This window comes from Acomys russatus, chromosome 19, assembly GCF_903995435.1.
Source record: "Acomys russatus chromosome 19, mAcoRus1.1, whole genome shotgun sequence".
NCBI classification, from domain to species: Eukaryota; Metazoa; Chordata; class Mammalia; order Rodentia; family Muridae; genus Acomys; species Acomys russatus.
In genome coordinates this window covers 10,181,494-10,202,282 of record NC_067155.1, presented here as the reverse complement: position 1 = coordinate 10,202,282, position 20,789 = coordinate 10,181,494, and the positions used below count along the sequence as shown (strand labels likewise).

Below are 20,789 nucleotides of genomic sequence, written 5' to 3'. Positions count from 1 at the left end.
TTTCATATGCTGTATGATTCCAGTGATGGGGAACATCTGCAACTGTCAAATATGCAAGAGAACAGTTTGTGGCTGTCAAGATCTGGAGCGGGAATACTGCTTAGTGGGTACAGAACCTTCTGTGACGACAACAGTCTATAGAACTTGGTGGAGATTGTTTAACATTCTGACTATATTAAATGCCACTGACTTGTTAGATTAAATGTGGTTAATGAGACATCATGTGAGTTTCAGCTCCAAAGTTTTAAGCTGTATGGTTTATTTCCACAAACATTTTTAAAAAAACGTATGAGGAGAAGCTTTAGGTATCATGAGAGTTTGGTTAACTTGCCTCAAACTTGAGGAAATTGATTTGAGCATTTTCAGAGGAATTTAATTGAGCATGGAAAATCCACCCTGTGGACAGTATCTCACACACTGGGGTCTCTCAGTGAATAAAAATATTAAAACACTTGTAGGTTTACTAATCCACAGAACATATCTCTTTGTGCCATGATTTCAGACAATGCAACCAGAAACCCCCAAACCTTGCCCTGGGTCACAGCCCCACTATTTGAGAATTAATCAATCATTAATGTGCTTTGCATCTTTCTACCGCCCAGGAAAACAAGACATCAATGTAGACAAGAGAGCAGACATTTATTACCAGTATGTTACATAAAGGAAACATATATTTGGAGAGACATCTGGTGGATATCTAACTTCTGTCTTCAAACCACTCAAAGTTACCTATGAACTGAGTTGGAAAACATGTTAGAATAAATGTCTCAGTCTCCCCTACTGTCCCAAGATCAATATCCCATGTGTCTCCTTCTCTGAAACAGTCTTTTTTTGCTCTCTGATGAGAGATCAGGATAGCATGACTCCATCAGGCAGGAGTTGTGGCTTAAGAAGGGTGCACATATTCCTGATTGTAAAAACTGAATGTACATTGTATATTTTAATGACAACATAAGTTGTACAGTCCATGGTTTGAAAGGCATTTAATTCATTGATCACTGCTAATGTTCAGGAAAATCGTTTTAATCAAAAGTCTCATATGTGGATGGTTGATAATCTCCAACTAGTTTGATATGTTTGCACACAAGAAAGTGAGGGAGACTGATACACTCACAGGGAAAATTCCCACAATATGTTTTAAATGACAATCAAGTCATTGTGACAAAGGGGAAAGAAGACTCAATTGTACTTTGAAAATCTTGAAGTTGTGTATCTGTGTCCAGGGAGGAATGAACTGCCACACAATGAGTTATTAAATAGTCTTTCTGCCTGTGGAAGGGAGGAGAATATAAAGAACGGTGACATTTATTCTCTCTTGTCACATGCTGCTTCTGAGTTTCAATGAATATCTATCTAATATTTGTTTTGTGAATCAAAACAAGTTTTAAAACTGAAAAATTCAATGCATGCATAATGAAATGGCTAATTAGTATTCAGTGTGCCTGGCTGCAGGCACAATGTGGCCAACTGTCCCATACTCTCACTACCACACCTTCCACACAATGATGGACTGTGCTCCCTCAAAGCAACTCAAAGAACCCCCTTCTTCATTGGATTTCTTTCCTTGGGTGTTTTCTCACAATAATGACAAAAGGACAATATGTAATTATAACCATTATACAGCAGGTATCAGGACACCAGAATGTCAGATTTTTCCAATAATCCTGGACACTTGTTTTGTCTGTGGCTGATTTTATGCTACAAACCCAGAGCTGAATATTTGTGACCAGCACCACATAGCTTTATAAGCCTTATATACTCAACAGGAGACACTTCACAAGAAATATCTACTTCCCCCTGAATAAGTCATAGCCAAAAGATCTAGATTTAGGCTCCTCATCCATTAACCTGATGCCTTATTCCTCTTTCATAGCTCAGTGGGACATTGATCTACCTTCTACCATCATCTTACTTGTTAGGAGAACATTGCTTCCATTTTTTATCTTTGTTGTAATTGTTAGTCAGTGAACACCAACTGCGGTTCAAACTGTAGCCTTCCTTGGTGCATTCATTAATGGACTTTTTTCTGAATTGGAAAGGGAAGATGCACATTGGAGGATCTGCAGAGAAAGACATTTAAAGGATAAACTGTGAACAGTGTCCTCAGGTTAATCCCTGCTGAGAAATGTCAATTATTTTTCTTTCAGATTGTGTTCAAGTTCTGTACATTGTCCAGAAAGGACAATGTCTGAACTCAATCCTTTCTAAAATAAAAATCCATTCTCTTCTTGGATCCTGGCATCTGATATATACCTTTGTTGGACTCTTACCCAGTGCTGTACAGTAACGCCACCTTCCTTCGAAACGAAAGTCAAGAGAGCACCAATCAAAGTCACTGTGGATGGAGATACAACTGTAGTACAGTTCATCACCATAGATGAACGGAAAGACACACTTATCATCAGAAATATCTGCAAAACACAACAATTTCAGAACACAAAATGAGATCGCTTTGGAAATTGAATTTCATAGTTTTCTTTTTGATGTTGGCCTCAATCTATAGTCCAGTGAAACTTCAAACTCACTCCCTAGCCACGACTTACTAGTAGTTCATATTAGTCCTCCTGCCTTAGCTTGCTAAGTGCTTAGATTGCAAGCCTGATCTATTATGCATGCCTGGGACTTGACTTTGGAATACTTATTTTTGTAGCAGCATAACAGTTTACTTCTCTTCACCCCCAGATACACATGAAGCGGGTGTTACTTGATGCTCCTCATGCTGTGGCAAAATATCATCAAAATTTGCAAGGAAATCTCATTTTGACCTTGGGCTGGATTTAGGTTGGAGAGTTTGGATTCCTCAATGAAAGTTCTTTAGCAACGGGGGAATCTCTTTTGTTAGAGTTTACACTCTGATTAGATTCTGTCTCATCATCTTTGTTGACTAGCTTTTGGTAGCTTGACACAAACTGGAGTCATCTGGGAAGAAGGAACCCCAATCAAGGAATTGCCTCTGTCAAGGAGAAAGGCCTATCTCACTGTGAGTGGTGTCATCCATAGCAAGGTAGTCCTTTTCTTTGCATGAGAAAGCAAGATGAACAAGTAAGAGAGAGTAAGCCAGTTAGCATCATCCTCCAATGTTGCCTTTCTGTGCTCCTGCTTGAGTTTTTGTCCCCATTTTTCTCAGTGATGAACTATGATTGTAAGTGTTAGCCAAATAATCCCTTCTCTTATCAGGCTTATTTTTGTATTTTATTACAGCAACAACAACAACAACAACAACAACAAAAAAAAAAAAAAAAAAAAAAAAAAGGAAAAGAAATTGGTACCAGGAGTGGGGCATTGCTTTAAATGGTTCTGACTGCATTATTCTTTGGGTTGATTGTGAATTGCCTGTGGAGCTTTGGACTGGAAGCAGCATCCTTATTCTGCTCCATTCCTTCAGTGATAAAGTGTGATTGGTAAGTGTAAGCCAACTAAATCTCCTGTCTCCAAGTTGGTGTAGGTCAATCAATGTTTTATCACTGTAAGAAGGAACCAAACTCAAGCCTCTTTGAATAAATCAAACAAAGTTTAAGTTCCCTAGACCTCGCTGGATCAGCAACATCCTGATTGGCAAGTTGAGACATGAATGCTGGGAAAGTCACCCTGCCACATTTCAGCAAACCAACCAGTGAGAACAGGATAAACATACTATAAAGAAATGTTTGTAGGAATGTCTCCTATCTCTGAATCCTGATTGGTGGAAAATGTAACTGTAACTTGGCACAGATGATTATGGCTTTTGTGGATTTTGTGCTTAAAAGTTCTAAAGCATTCTGGCTCAGGGTTGAAGTTCAGCTCTTGCGTCTGTTCTGTGTTCCCATTGAATCAGTAGTGGCTTGATCACACTAAATTTTTCTCTTTGCATTGACTTGGTATTTGAGTTGTGCTGGATCCGTGTGGACCACATAAGATCACAGAAAAGGACAGTAACTAGGATATATCTGTCTTCCCCTTTTCTGAAAAAAAAAAATCTCTTGCTTTGTCAAAGTGATTTCCAAAACAGTGCTTCAAGAGCTCACTACTATCCACATCTAGCTGGAGTCACTGGCTACTTTTTCTACCTGTGACAGAAAATATGAGCAAATCTTCAAAGAAGTCAGAGATTTCCTCAATGGAGGTCATTAGCAGCAAGAAACCTCATTTCCCAGAACTCATACCCTGGGTCCCTGTTCCTGTGACTTACCAATGTCCACATTTACCAAGATACCAAAAATACCTTTCTGAGTTCTCCACTGACCTCCACAAGCATTTTTATCACTTCATATTTGTCCTATGTGCATCAAAAGCACCCCTGTGTCTGCCCCTAATGTATTTCTCTATGCTGAGCCCCTTACTCTTAACCGCTAACCCATCTCCACTTACAGTCTCTTGTTCTTATGATAAGAAATAGCTTCAGGTAACTTATGTTCCTTAAAAATTCACATCTTAATAAGGCAGTTATATTAATTACCTCAATTTGACTACCATGATGTGTATCTATAGTCAGATATAATTTATAACCTTTATAGATATAATTATCATCTGTTAATGAAAAGGAAAAATAAAATGCATATACCTACATTGTCTTATTTTAGCTCCAATGGAAAAGGGAGTGTTTTCTTGAGTGACCAGGAGTTGGTCACTTACCTGGATTTTCAACATTTTGTTGGGCTTCTGTGACTCAGAGGAGCCCCTTATATCAGAAGACTAATGCAAGAAAAAGCCATATGACCGAAAAGTGCAAGGAGTTTCACATGCACAATACTTTTTAAGGTGTGGAGGCTGACATTTGAGATACTGCCCAATAGAGTTGGTTGCCTTACCTATTTTTGGAGGATGTAAATGAGAGATCAACTCTGAAAGACAAAAAGAGTGGGAAAAAAATCCCACATACCCAGAATAATTATGAGATACACATAAGTATTCTGCAACGTCACATTAAGTGGAGGTTGCATATTTACCCAGGAAATGTCACACAAAGCTACGAAAAGCCAGGAAGTTATATCTTCTCAGACATGAGACCTTAGTTTTCCAAATGTCTCCCTTGAGTTGGCATCATTTACAATATTCAGTACAATTCAGATTCTACCCACTCATTGTTGTTCAACAGCTTTCAACTGAGAAAATGTTCTCCAAGAGACAATGAGATTTATTGGGGATTAGCATAACATTGCAGTGGGATTACTGGTGACATAGTAAATGTTAGCCATATGCAAGGAACCTCAGTGAAGAGGAAAAGTGAATTAAAAAATAAGGAGGATTTTTCATATAAGTTGTGATTGGAATTGTCTTCAGTCATTCATAATCAGGCTGGTGCCAACTCAAAATTCAAAAGACACCTGCTGGAAAAGTGTGATTGACAGAGCATTTCTGTATGAGTATATATATATCCTTTGTATATAGTTGTGGTTCTGATATTATTACATTTCAGACAAATGGATTAAGAATCTCATATTCTGAAACCAAATACTGAGTTTTCTCTTCTACATGGAATATATCTTCTCATATCTATATATGATATCGGTAACATTGGATCCATAATTATGGAACAGAGGGAGATAATTTTCGTGCTTAGTTATCTTTCTAATTTTATGCAGTTCATAACCCAAGGCAAGAAATAGCACCATGTACTTTACGGGTGTATCCTCCTATTTCAACTAATCTAGTCAAGATAATTTCTCATAAGTGTGCTCAGAGACTAATGTAATCTAGACAATTCCCCACAGATCTGCCCATAGGCTTGTCTTCTATGTGACTGTAGATCTTGTCAAAATGGCAAGCATAATTAATAATCACCCAGATTATTTGTGACATGAAATCATAAAGGAGTCTGTTGAGTGGAGAAAGGAGAGCTACAGAAGAGGGCATAGGGGCACAGGAGGCCTGTGATGGAAGAGGATTGATGAAAATGAAGGATGTATGAAAACTCCATAGTGAGTATACAAGGAAAATGATAATTTTATTAGCTTATATAGAGAGAAAATAGACATTTGTCATATTATATAAGTAATTTTACATTTCATAATACCTATACATAATACATAAAATATAATTATATTTAAATGCTTCATAATTTATATATTATTGTATACAATTTACATTACAGAAAATGTAGTAAATGAAAACCATTATTTTGCATACTAATCACAAAACTAATCAAAAGAATTCAGACAGCCAGGCTTATTCCTCTCTGAATGTGAACAGAATAATGACCCCAGAGAAGTTACTCGGGCTATCATACAGCAAGACACTGTAAAAGCACTTGAGAATCTCATGTGTTTGAAAATTAAAAAAAATCTTGACCACAGGTTTCCCTCCCTCCTCTCCTCCCAGACCCTCACCCCATATCCCACCTGCACCCTCCACTCCTCCACTTCTTTTCAGAAAAGTGCAGGCCTCCCATGAATATCAAACAAACATGACATATCTAGTTGCAGCAAAGCTAAGCAACTCCCCTCATATTAAGGCTGTACGAGGCAACCCAGTAAGAAGAAAGTCATCTCAGAGACATAAAAAGATTCAGATTCAGAGATATTCCCTGCCCCCACTAGTAAGAGTCTCATAGAAATACCAAGCTACACAACTGTAGTGAATCTAAGAAGGCACTAATAAATTACTCTAATGCAAAGAATAGCTGAGCCCATACACTATTTTAGACCTTGCTCCACTAACAACAGACACACTGCAGAAATTTCTAAATCAATCCACTAGAGTCCCCCTCTTTCATGAATTTTTCTTTTGCTGTATGAGTAATAAGACCAAGGCTCCTATGCTGTGCTCCCTCAAACAGTGAGGGGGAAGAACAACAGTCGAATCCATAGCTTTCTGCTCTTGATTTGCTAGATTGAAAAGCTATCATGGACAGTTGCTCTCCAGCCTTTCTCAATACTCACTTGCTTTGGACTCTCCACCTCCAACCCTAGTCCCCCCCTTTTCCCACCTCACCTGCATTCAGTCTATACATATAGACAGATAGCAACACCCAGCCCACAAGATGGCTCATCACCTCCAGTTGCCGACAGATGTCGCACACAGGAGCAAAACTTGCCTCTGACTTTATGCTCTCCCTTTCTGCTCCTCCCACTCTGGTTGCTCACACACACACTTCCTCCACAGTGAATTCCATTTGCCCTGAACTTAATAGTGTGGTTCCACAAATTAGAAACATTTATTTTAGAGTGTTCTATGAATGTCACTCTGAAAGTGCTGTCTTTTTGGAAGATTTTGGCTTTGTTAACATGACAATCTGAAAAGCTTTCAACTTTGTTACCTTTAATCTATGCCCTTTTCTCTTTGAGACATGAATAGTAAGGTGATACTCACCTATTCAATTGAAATTATTGACTTTGTGCAATTACAGAACAACTCATTCTATATGTACAGTACATCAAGAGGTAGCAACCCAGAAGACAACATAAGTAAATCTATAGAGTTGCTTTTACATTAAGAACCTAATTTGGGAGAGAAATATGTGCCTTTTAAAGTTAAGTTCCTTTAAGTTATTTTCATCATAACACAGTCTCAAATCAGAACTATCACAATCCAATAAACATACATTTCTAGGAATCAAAGGTCTGTTCTCATACCTCTTAATTATATTTTTGGCTGGGAGTTAACACATCCTTGAGTTATTTATCTTTTTCCTGCTTTGTTGAAGATCATTCTTCTATGCCTTTTTACTGTGGTCATAACTTTTCCCCAAGACAAGACAGACATGTTCCTGAATATTCATGAAGTTATGGAAATGATGATAAACATATGCATAATAGTGAGGAGTGCTCTAAAGATTTGCCTTGTGATACATGCTAAAGGACATTTTGATCAGAGGCCGGAACGCCACACCTGCTGGAAAGACTGTGACAAACATTAGAGGGAACCCGTTATTCCTTTCTCGCTCAATTGGATTATGTCCTGGAGCTCTGTTCACTTGTAGCAAAGGTAATGTTTTTTTCCATTTTCTCAGAATCAGGACTGGTATTTTATCAATAGCACTAGGTAGATGGAAGCAAGTTTGAAAGAAAATTTTACCCAACATAAATAACCTACAAAATGGCAGAGCTGAACTTACAACCCAAAGTTTCTATATAAATACCACATTTCCAGGTCAATGAAAATTACCAGTGCTTCTGATACACCCTACCATATAAGTGGTTAACTTTTCTGTGGAACACAAAATGAATAGATATAGCAGTGCATTTACGTTTTACTCTTTATTTAAGAAGATGGGTCTATAGCTTGTTAAAATATATTCACATTAATTTAACACTAAAAATTCCATTTATGCCATAGGATGCTTCATATCTGTGTATCATAGTCCTACACCATAAGAATAGCACGCTCTCAAACTCCTTAAGTATTTTTTGTGCCACCCCCAACATGAATTTCAGAGGGAGGTTATCTGAAAAGTAACTCATTATTAGTGGGGGGTGGTCCATAAAAACATTCATATAAGTAATATTACGCAGACTGAATAAGTTATTTTTAGGAATACACATGTATATATACACATGTAATAGCAATTAATAAAAAATGAGGTCATGAATTTGAAAAAGGACAAGGAGGGATACTTGGAAACTTTTAAGTGGAGAAAAGGAAAGGGAGAAATTCCATAATTGTATTGTATTCTCAAAAATAAACAAAAATATGAAAGAATAATAGGAGATGATGGAGGATGGAAATAACCACAACTCATGTATCCATGTGTAAACTTGTAAAAATTTTTAAGAAGAAAATGGACCAGTAGAATGATGCTTTTTTTTTTGCTTTGAATCTGAATTGCTTTTAATTATCTTATATGGAATGATTATATTTATAAAAATGTTTATTATATGAATCCCACTTGTCTTATAAGGAGATAGATAGCTGTTACAATATCTAGCAAAAATCCATTTGATGACTTGAAAAGTGTAGTGCACATTTACCTAAGATAGCCAGGTACAAGGTTTCTCGGAAAAATATTTAACATTTTTCTTTTATTTTTTTTATTAAATTATTTATTTACCTTACATTCTAATTGCAGCTCCTCCTCCTCCATACTCTCCTTCCAGTTGCAGTCTTCATGTGAGACTCCTAACAGCAGGAGCAGGAGCTGCCTCTGACTACATTGCCTGTGTTTGAATTCCTTTTTCCTAACTGGGCTTCCTTGTCCAGACTCAATAGAAGAAGTTGTATCTAATATTACTGCAACTTGATATGCCATGGATGTTTGATATCCATGGAAGGCCTCCCCTTTTCTGAGAAGGAGAGGAGTGGTGACTGGAGGAAAAGAGGGCGGGGGGGGGGAAGAGGAAGAGACGACCTAGGACTGTCCCATTCGTGCTCTCTGGTTGACAATTCAGTCTCTATGAGCTCCTACAGCTCCAGGTTAGTAGGTTCTGTAGGTTTTCTTGTGGTATCCTTGGCCTTTCTGGCTCCTTCAATTCCTCCTCTCCCTCTTCCAAAGGATTTACCCAAGCTCCACTTAATGCTTGACTGTAGGTCTCTATCATTTTCCATCAGTTGCTGTGAGAAGCATCTCTGATGATATTTATGCTAGGCTGCTGTCTGAAAGTATAGCAGGATGTCATTAATAGTATTGGGGTGGACTCCTTCTCATGTCCTGTGTCTCAAGTTGGGCCTGTCATGGGTTGGCCACACCCTCAAATTTTGCTCCATATTTTATCCCTGCACATTTTGTAGGCAGGACGAATTATGATGTGGCATGCCCAGCTGTCCTGAGCTACATGCTGCCTCCTCACCCCAGTTCTAGTGTCTGGAAACTCCTCCACCGGACTTCACAAGGTCTGTTACTTGAGGACCATCCAGGTTAGACAATTCTCCCCCAATACCCTGCCTGCAAGGTTCATTGTGGGCAAACTCAGATGCTCTGAGATGTGCACTACACCCTGAGTTCCATTGTCTAGCCTAGGGCTGCCCACCAAGGGTCTTTTGTACCAGGATAATCCAGGGTTGGTCTGCCTTCCAGATACCTGCTCCTTAAGGAACATCCAAGGACAAATAGACGGTGAAAGGCCAATGTAAGAACACAATCAACAAGACTCAGGGCAACATGGCACCTTTAGAGCACAGCTATTCTACTACAACAAGCTCTGGGTATCCCTAATGCATCCAAATCACAAGAAAATGACTTAAATCCAACCTTATAAAGATGATAGAGGCCTTTAAAGAGGAAATGAATACATCACTTTAAGAAATATAGGAAAACACAATTAAACAAGTAGAGGCTTTTAAAGAGGAAATGAATAAGTCTTTTAAAGAAATATTGGAAAACACAACTAAACTAGTGAAGAAAATGAATAAAACTGTTCAAGACTAAAAAAGGAAGTAGATGCAATTATAACCCCCCCCCCTCAAAAATGGAAGTAATCCTGAAGATGGAAAGCTTAGGGAAGAAAACAGAAAGAACAGGTAGAAACATCACCAACAGAATACAAGAGATGGAAGAAAGAATCTAATGTGTCAAAGATATGGTAGAAGAAATTGATACATCAGTCAAAGGAAATATTAATTCTTAAAAGATTTCTGACACAAAAGATTCAGAAAATCTTGGTTCCTATGAAAAGACCTAAACTAAGAATAAAAGGTATCAAAAAAGGTGAAAAGTCCCATCTCCAAGGATCAACAAAATCATAGAAGAAAATTTCCCCAACCTAAAGAAAAAGGTCCCTAAAACATACAGGAAGCTTACAGAACATAAATTAGATTGAACTAGAAAGGAAAATACTCCAGCCACATAGTAATCAAAACACTAAACCTATAAAAGAAAGAAAGAAAATTAAAAGCTGCAAGGGAAAAAGGGTAAGCAACTTGCAATGGCAGACCTATCAGAATCACATCCAACTTCTCAACAGAGACTCCAAAATCTAGAGGGGCCTGGACTTGCAGCTCCTAAGACATCACCGATATCCTAGACTACTATACCCAATAAAACTCTCAATTACCATAGATGGAGAAAACAAGATATTTCAAGCCAAAACCAAGTTTAAACTTTATCTATCCACAAATCCAGTCCTACAAAAAGTGCTAGATGGAAAATTCCAACCCATGGAGGATAATTATATCCAAGAAAATACAGGAAATAAATAATTCCACACAAGTAAGAACAAGAAAGTATGGAATCACACACACACACACACACACACGCACACACACACACACACACGCACGCACACGCACACGCACACGCACAGGCACAGGCACACACACACACACACCACACCCCCCCACCAAAATAAAAGCAACAGGAATTAACAATCATTGGTCACTAATACCTCTCAGTATCAATAGAATCAATTCCCCAATAAAAAGATATAGACTACCAGAATGGATGTAAAAACAGAATCCATCATTCTGCTGAATACAAGAAACACACCTCAGCAACAAAGATAAACATTACTTCAGAGTAAAGGTTGGAAAAAGTTTGTCTAAACAAACAAAGCCATGAAGCAAGCCAAATATTCCATTCTAATATCTAGTAAAATAGACTTTTAACATTGATAAGTTTTGCTTGTTTGTTTGTTTTTGAGACAGGGTTTCTCTGTGTAGCCTTGGCTGTCCTGGACCTTGTAGACCAGGCTGGCCTCAAACTCACAGCGATTCACCTGCCTCTGCCTCTCGAGTGCTGAAATTAAAGGTGTGCATCACCATGCCTGGTTGATGGGTTTTTATATTTTGAATCTCCCTGCATCTCTGGAAAAAAGCATACTTGATCATGGTAGATGATGTTTTTGATGTGTTTTGGGTTCAATTTGTGAGACTTCATTGAATATTTTGGCATCAATGTTCATAAGAAAAAGTCATCTGAAATTCTTTCTTTGTTGAATCTTTGTGTGGTGTATGTATCAGGGTGATTGTGAACTTATAAAATTTGAAGTGATCCTTCTGTCTTGATTTGGTGTAATAACTTGAGGAGTATTAGTAAAATATCTTTTTTAAAATTCTGGTAGGAGTTTGGGATAGATGTGAGGACATCCCACTGGGACTTTAAGTAGGACAAATATAGGAGATGGGGAAATAGAAGGACCCAGAGGGTCCTAGAAACCTACAAGAAGAACATCATGACAGATGGATCAGGGCCCAGGGGGTTCTGCTCAAACTATTACACTAACCAAGGACAATACAAGTAGTAAACATTGAACCTCTACTCTTATCTAGCCAATGGTCAGGACATTCTACACAGTTATGTGGAGAGTGGGGACTCACTCTGACATGAACTCTGGTGGACCATATTTGACCACTTCCTCTGGGTAGGGAGGCCTGAGAACACTCAAAGAAAGACTAAGTAAGCCACCAAGATGAGACTTGATAACCTATGACCATATAGAAGGAGAGGAGGTCCTTCTCAGTCATAGACCTAGGGGAAGGGAATAGGGTGAAGGCAGGAGGGAGGGAGGAGTGGGAGGATACAAGTGATGGGATACCAATTGAGTTGTAATCTGAATAAATTAATAAAAAAAGAAAGTCTGGTAGATATGGTGGGAGAGGAGGTCCTCTTCTGTCAGAGGACTAGGGAAAGGGAATAGGGTGAAAGAGAGAGGGGGGAGGGAAACAGGAAGATACAAGTGAGGAGATAACAATCAGGATATAATCTGAATAAATTACTTAAATAAAAAAGAAAGTCAAGTAGAATTCTGCGCTAAAACTATTAGGCTCAGAAAGTCTGTTTTGGGAGACTTTTAATGATGACTTTGGCAGTGTTTCTTCTGTTTATATTTCATGGAATAGTTTGAGGAATATTGGTATTAATTTTTCTTTGAAAGTCTGATAGAGTTCTGTGCTAAACACATCTGGCCCTAGGCTTTTTTTTTTTTGCTTGGGAGACTTTTAATGACTGTTTCTATTTCTTGAGGGGTTATAAAATTACATTTTTAATGCTTTTTAAAGGAGGAGGTGCTTTTACTTCACTTTGGTTTTGTTTGTTTTTAATTTTGTTTCTGGGAGGGAGAAGGAGACAGGGAGTGACAAAGAGAACATGATATTGCAGTTGTGAGGAGTTAGTAGGATATGGAAGGAGTCAGATTAGAAAAAAGGATATGATGAAAATCTATTACATGACAACCATTAAATTAAAAAAAATGTGTGTACTTGAAAACAAACACAAAGTGACAGGCAAAGAGTCTATGTAAAAACTGGACCATATTAAAAACTAGCCTTTATCTATGGCCAGAGAGATCTCAAAATAGGAAATAAAATAACTAAGAAATAGATTTTTAGTTCATCAAAATCTTTTCCAATTAAGGAAATAAAAAATTAAAACTACCTTTGAAATTTATTTACTCCAGTCAGAATGGCTAGGAAACAGCCAACAACAAATGATGGTGGGGTAGTGAAGATGCCAGGAAAGAGAAACCCTCACTAGTGCAGTCCCTGTGGAAATCATTTTAAAAATATATCATGTGGCCATATAGAATACTCATTGCTATATGCTTAAAGGACGTAATATCTTACTCCACAAATACTTTCTCAGCGTGTTCGTTACTGTTCTACTCATAATAACTAGAAAATGAAAAAAAAGCTTAAATGCCCTTAAACTAATGAAGAACTAATGAAAACGTGGCACACATGTACAATCGAATTCTAGATACAGCTGTAGAAATAAATGAAATCATGAAAATTTCAGGTAAAAGACTGGAACTATAAAATACTATACTGAATGAGGTAACGCATACTAAGAAAGACAAGTGTGAAATGTTCTCTCATATTTGTGATATCTGGTTTGAATCTGTAGATGTGAGTTTAAAACTATAGAAACCAAGAAATTAAAAAGGGACGGGGGTGGGGGAGGAACTCTAGACACTAGCACACAGGTGCTACAAAGGGAGAAATTAAAAAAATGGAACAGGATGCAGAACAAGTTCCAGGACAGCCAGGGATACATGTAAAAACACTGGCTCAAACAAACAAACAAAAAAGAAAAAAAAAAAAAGCAAGACAAAGGGGAGGGGTGCCCGTAAGATTTTTTTTAAACAATATAGAATGAAGGATGACATGATGCATTTTTTTCTGTATTTAAACTTTATTACAAAATTATAAAGCAGAGCTCTATAACGAAAATTGGGAGCAGGAGAATTAACTGGGACAAGACACAGCATGTAATATATAGTGACAAAAATGGAGGGACAAAGAATGCCAAGGATGTTTGAAAAGACACAAGCACAAATATTATCCAATGCTTATCTAAAAAAAATCACACATAGTATATGTATATGTGTGAGATATAAATATGTGGTTTAAAGATGTTATGCCATTTGGAATGATAATGCTCCCACCAAGATTCAAAGATTATATAACAAAATGTTAGTATCATGCATGAGAAATGTCCTCTCAAGCACTTGGTCAGGAGAGTCCAAGAGACCCCCCCAAACAACATCAGCTATTGTTGTGTCCTTGGTTTCTTCACAGATCTTGGAGATAACAATCTGTTGCTAAAGACACAATGCACTGCATATATAGAATCTGGAGGAATTGAGCTGTAACGTCCTGGAAATTTCTTCCCTGAAAAGTGGTTTTCATAAAGTGAGATGTTACTCAATCTGCCAAGGAAGAGAAACAATCACTCAAACTATCTAGATATGAAGCACTTTGGGCTGGAAAGGACAAAAACTCAAGATGAGAATCCATTACTGTCAGTTTCCTAAATTAGTAAAAATTCAAGCTATTTTCTAAATACCTGTCCTTATATCCATAAGCAAATGTAGTTATAATATTTTATCAAAGAAGCTTCATTTTTGCAACATATGGAGACTTTCACAAAGATGTGCAGCTGGTCAAAATGTAGATAACAATTGACAGTCAGGTGCCCAATCACAACTCAAACATCTACTCTAAATCCCTTCTACTGAAGACCCAGGGAAAAATCACAAAATAGAATAAACAAATCTCCATAGGCCTAGGATGCCTGTTAATAGAATATATTTCTTAGTCATGGCAGATAAAATAAACCCATGAACTCTTGACAGTATAGTTACCCAAACAAGCCAATATAATGACATCGTTGGGCATTCCAACGAGAACTGGGGAAATTCTCCATGGTCTTACCTAGATCGAGAAATACATCATATCCAATGGCTTCTGAGAGAGGGAGAATAAGCTATGTATAGAGATGAAATCATACATTTTTTTCTAATATCAACAGTTTATTTTTTTTTAATTTTTAAAATTAATTTATTCTTGTTACATCTCAATGGTTATCCCATCCCTTGTATCCTCCCATTCCTCCCTCCCTCCCATTTTCCCCTTACTCCCCTCCCCTATGACTGTGACTGAGGGGGACCTCCTCCCCCTGTATATGCTCATAGGGTATCAAGTCTCTTCTTGGTAACCTGCTGTCCTTCCTCTGAGTGCCACCAGGTCTCCCCCCCCAGGGGACATGGTCAAAACAGTTTACCTCAGTATTCATTCACATACAATCAGAATTAATGAATTCAGCAGGTTGTATATAAATGTGTGCATATATAAATAGCAATGAAACTGAAAGAGGAGATTATAAACACTGGAAAGTGGTAGGGGGGTGGGAGGGGAAAGGATGGTGGGAGGGGTCACATAGTACAGCTAATGTATTATCACTGGAACTTTTCTGCACATCAAAAACCATTATAAAAGCCAGGCTTGGTGGCACATACCTTTAATCCCAGCACTTGGGAGGCAGAGGTAGGTGGATCTTTGTGAGTTCGAGGCCAGGCTGGTCTACAAAGTGAGTCCAGGACAGCTAAGACTACACAGAGAAACCCTGTCTCGAAAAACAAAACAAAACAAAAAACCATTATAAAAGCTAAACTGTATTAGAAATATTTTAAATTAAATTACATTTCTATGTCCTATTACTTTTTATTGAGTTTTTGGTTTGAGGTCATGAACGTAGGCCACAAATTCTGCAAAGTGATCTCTGCATGAGTTCAAAATTGTTTAACACGCTAACCTTTGACTGTAAGTTACCATATTGATTCTTTTCTTACCATTAGTTAGTTTAAAAAGAAACTAAGGAATGTTAATGATATTTTTTGGCCTGCATTATAAACTTTACTGAACAATATTTGCTATAAGCAGCACAGGTAGCCAAGGTTGTAATCCTAACAGCTCGTCATGGAGCTGGGTGTGGAGAGCTGACCGTGAGCGCATATCCACTCAGAAAAAGACCTCTAGTCTGTCCTATGTGGGCAGAGGTGATCAGCTCAGGCACCAGAGCAAGGACACTGGATCCTGAGGCAGAATCTGGCATTGGTCTCTCTTTGTAGGGAAGGAGGAGTGGAAGAGGAAGAGTGACAAGAATAAACACAAGAAGTAGCATCAAGAGATAAAATCATGGATGTGAGATCACGTGGAGGAGAAGAGTGTCAGGTGGAAGAATTATAGTGGTCCTTGCCCAGGGAGTGAAAAGAGACTAAAAATTCAAGAAATAAAAATAAAGCACAGCATGGTGGTTTGGAGGCTATTGTTGTTTTTTGCTGGGTGGAAGAAGCACTGAACATCAGGCTGCTGACACTGAATGTGCAGTGATATGGAAAAAGCCAAAGGCAGTGGGAATGCAGGAAAACAACTCAGACAATAGCCCAAACAAAGAAGTTAGAGAAACATCCACTGACAAATGAGCACATAAACACAAATGCTAGTGTGTGTGATAAATATACACAAGGAGATTTATTCACCTTAAAAAGAAGTACATGGTCACATACTGCAGCATGGTTGCATCTCAATGCCATTGTATTAAATTACAAGAGCCCATATCAAAGGCCAGATGCTATGAATGTATTCCTGTGAAATATCTTGGATAGTCAAATTCATTGCAACAGAATGTACAGTTATGGTGGCCCAGGGCTGGAGGGGATGTTATGTAGGAAGGTTGAAGGAGAGCTAAACCTGTTTTTGTTATGATCCCTAGTGTGGGATGGGAATGGTCTTGTGAGAGAACAGGTGATGTTAATCCACTAGAAGACAAACCACCTCATTTAGGAGCTTGATTGTTGCCAGCTGAAAAGATCCTTGATCAGACTATGGGAGGAGATATATAAATGAGCCCAAAACTGGAATCGAGGCCTTTGGAGACTTGGGATAGTTTTGGCTGTTCAGCGATCCACTTTGAGACGCTCCTAGAGAGACCCACTTGAGGGAAGGCTTTGGGATCCGAGCTCCTGCTGAGGACCTGGGTTCTGGTTACAAACACTTAGAAACTCTTTACTCAGTGGTAACTGGATCAGAGAATAAAGAAAGAAAGAAGTTAGAGACTTCATAAAATTCAATGAAAATTAATGTACAACATACCCAAATTTATGGGACACAATGAAAGCAGCAAGAAGAGGAAAGTTCATAGTACTAAGTGCCTTCATAAACAGATTCAAAACATCTTATGCTTGCAACTTAGGGCACATGTGGAAGCCCCAGAAAAAAAATAAGCATACATGCCCATGAGGAGTAAATGGCTGGAAATAAAGACAGGATTGAAATCAATAAGTTAGAAACACAGAGAACAATTCAAAGAATCAAGAAAACCAAGAGCTGTTTTTTTTTTGAGATAATCAACATAATAGATAAACCCTTAGCTAAAGGCAGAGAGACAATATCCATATCCACAAAATAAGAAACAATAAAGGAGACATAACAAAAGAATCTGAGAAAATGCAAAAAATCATGAGGTCTTACTACAAAAGCCTATATGCCACACAACTTGAAAATCTAAATGATATCGACAAGTTTTCTAGATAGATTCAACTTACCAAAGTTGAATCAAGAGCAAGCAAACAAATTAAATAATCTGATATCTCCTGCAGAAATAGAAGCATTCATCAAAGTTCTCCTTACCAAAAATGCCCAGGGCCAAATGGTTTCTGCACATAATTCTACCAGACTTTCAAAGAAAAGTTAATACTAATACTCTTCAAACTATTCCACAAAATACATCAGAAGAAACATTACCAAACTTATTATAGGAGGCCACAGTCACCTTGACATCTAAACCTCACAAAGACCCAACAAAGAAAGAGAATTTCAGACCAGTTTCTCTTATGAACATTGATGCAGAAATAATAAGATACTTACAAACAGAATCCAAAAATACATCAAAGATATCACTCCCCATGACCAAGCAGGCTTTATTCCAGGCATGCAGGCTGGGTTCAATATACAGAAATCCATCAATGCAATCCATAATATAAACAAACTGAAAGAAAAACACCCCACATGATCATCTCCTTAGATGCCAAAAAAGCATATGACAAAATCTAACACCCATTCATGTTCATAGTTTTGGAGAGACCATGAATTCAAGACACATGACCAAAAATTATAAAGGGTATATAGAGTAAGCCAATAGCCAACATCAAATTAAATGGAGAGAAACTCAAAGAAATTCAACTAAAATCAGAGCCTCGACAAGGCTGCCCATTTTCTCCATATTAAGTCAATATAGTACTTAAGCTTATAGCTAGAGCAATAAGACAACCAAAAGAGATCAATTTGATCCACATAGGAAATAAGGAAGTCAAAGTACCGCTATTCACAGATGATATGATTTTGTAAATAAGTGATCCCCCAAATTCCATCAGAGAACTCAGACAGCTGATAAACACCTTCAGCAAAGTAGCCTGATACAAGACGAAAACAAAATCAGTAGCCCTCCTCTATACAAATGGCAAACTGGCTGAGAGAGAAATTAGGGGAGATATACCCTTCACAATAGCCACAAGTGAAAGACTTATGTGAAGAAAAACCTTCAACTTTCTGAAGAAAGAAATTGAGGAAGACATTAGAAGATGAAAAGATCTGCCATACTCATGGATTGTGAAGATCAACATAGAAAAAATGGCCACCTTACCAAAAGCAATCTACAGATTCAATGCAATCCTTATTAAAATACTTTCACAATTCTTTACAGACATTGAAAGATTAATTCTCAACCTCATATGGAAAAACAAAACAAACAAAACAAAAAACCAAGCATATCTAAAACAATTCTGTACAAGAAAAGATTGTACAGAGCAATCTCCATCCCTGATCTCAAGTTGTACTATAGAGCAATAGTAATAAAATCAGCATGGTATCAGCATAGAAAGAGGATGGTTGATAGATGGAATTGAATCAAAGACTCAGACATAAGCCCACACACCTATGGGTGCTTGATTTTTGACAAAGAAGTGAAATGCACACAATGGAATAAAGATAACATCTTCAACAAATTGGTGCAGGGCTAGCTGAATTGCTACATGTAGAAAAATGCAAACACATCCATATTTGTTACTCTGCACAAAACTAAAGACCAAGCAGACTAAAGACCACAATATAAAACCAGATACACTAAATCTGTTAGGAGAAAAAGTTGGGGAAAACCTTGAACTCATTGGTACAGGAGACAATTTCCTAAAATGAATACCAATTGCTCAGGTTCTAGGAAAGATCAACAATTAATAAATAAGACCTAATGAAACTGAAAACCTTCTGTAAGGCAAAGGACACTGTCAATAGAAGAAAATGACAGCCTACAGAGCGAGAGAAGATCTTCACCATCTCTACATTTGCTCAATTTCCTTAGTAACCAGGGAAATGCAAATAAAAACAACTCTGAGATTCCATCTTACACCTGCCAGAATGGCTAAGATAAAAAATTATTCAAATCACAGCACATGCTGGTGGGGATGTGGAGAAAGCAAGTTGTGGGAGTTGCTGGCAGGAGTACAACCATTTTGGAAATCAGTCTGGTGCTTTCTCAGAAAATTGGGAATATTGCTACCTCAAGACCCAGCTATAGGACTCCTGGGCTTATACTTGAACTATGGTCTACCATATAATAAGGAGACTGTGGTACATTAATGCAATTAAATATTAATCAGTTATTAAAAACAAGGAAATCTTGAAATTTTCAGGCAAATGATTGGAACTAGAAATGATCATACAGAATGAGGTAACCCAGACTCTGAAAAACACACATGGTATATAATCACTTATAAGTGGATATTATCCTAACATGTATGTCCTCTGAAAGACCCTACCAAGTGTGGGATTGGGGCAGATACTGGAACTGCCTGCTGGACTCTGGGCAGAGTACTGAGAGTGGTGTAAAAAAATTGGGGAAATGGAAGGACCTAGAGGGCCCCACTAGGAGACCATAAAGACAGGCGGATCTGGACCCAGGATGACCTGCAGAAACTGTTGCACCAACCAAGCACAATGCATTGAGTGAACCTAGACCCCATGTTCAGATATAGCCAATGGACAGCTCTTTCTCCATAATTTCTTGGGGAAGCGAGAACTGCCTCTGACATGAACTCTGGTCCTCCCAATTTGATCACAACCTCTTGGCAGGGAGACCATGCATGCACACAGAGGAAGGGAATGAAGGATATCTGGATGGTTAGATGCTGGGGGAGGAAGGCCCCCCTTTCAGAGGTCTTTGGGAGAGGAATAGGGCAGAAGAGGCAGAAAGGGTGGGAATGGGGAGACACAAGTGAGGGGATAAAAATCAGGATGTAATATTAATAAATAAGTAAAGAAAAAAAAGAACATCTGAAATTATCACTGTCCATGATTTTAATCTGTACTACAGAGCAATAATAAAAAAAACTGCATGGTATTGGCATAGAAGCAGACAGATCAATGTAATTGAATAAAGAACCAAGAAATAACCCCACAAACTTACACATACTTTATTTTCTACAAAGAAGCCAAAACCATACACTGGAACCAATAATAAAAGAAGCAAATATTTGATGACTCAAGACTCCAAGATTCTGGTTTACAATACTCTACTTCTCAGGTAGAAGGAGGTAAGGTAAGTTTATAGGACCTAAAAAAGGCAGCTAACAGCTACATGTAATTGTAGCTCCCTGGGAACATATGCC

General features: G+C 37.9%; 2 protein-coding genes across 2 annotated transcripts in view; both read right to left on the bottom strand.

The window, feature by feature from the left end:
- LOC127203582 (40S ribosomal protein S19-like) overlaps positions 1-20,789 on the bottom strand; it is a 223,000-nt gene that overhangs the window by 179,384 nt on the left and 22,827 nt on the right. The window lies entirely within an intron of this gene.
- Positions 1,909-9,163, bottom strand: LOC127203084 (binder of sperm protein homolog 2-like). Its single transcript, XM_051161890.1, has 5 exons — positions 8,966-9,163; positions 6,910-6,970; positions 4,788-4,820; positions 2,271-2,411; positions 1,909-2,060 (listed from the first exon to the last, which is right to left on the bottom strand). Exons 1-5 carry the CDS (start codon positions 9,161-9,163, stop codon positions 1,909-1,911), a joined length of 585 nt encoding a protein of 194 aa, XP_051017847.1.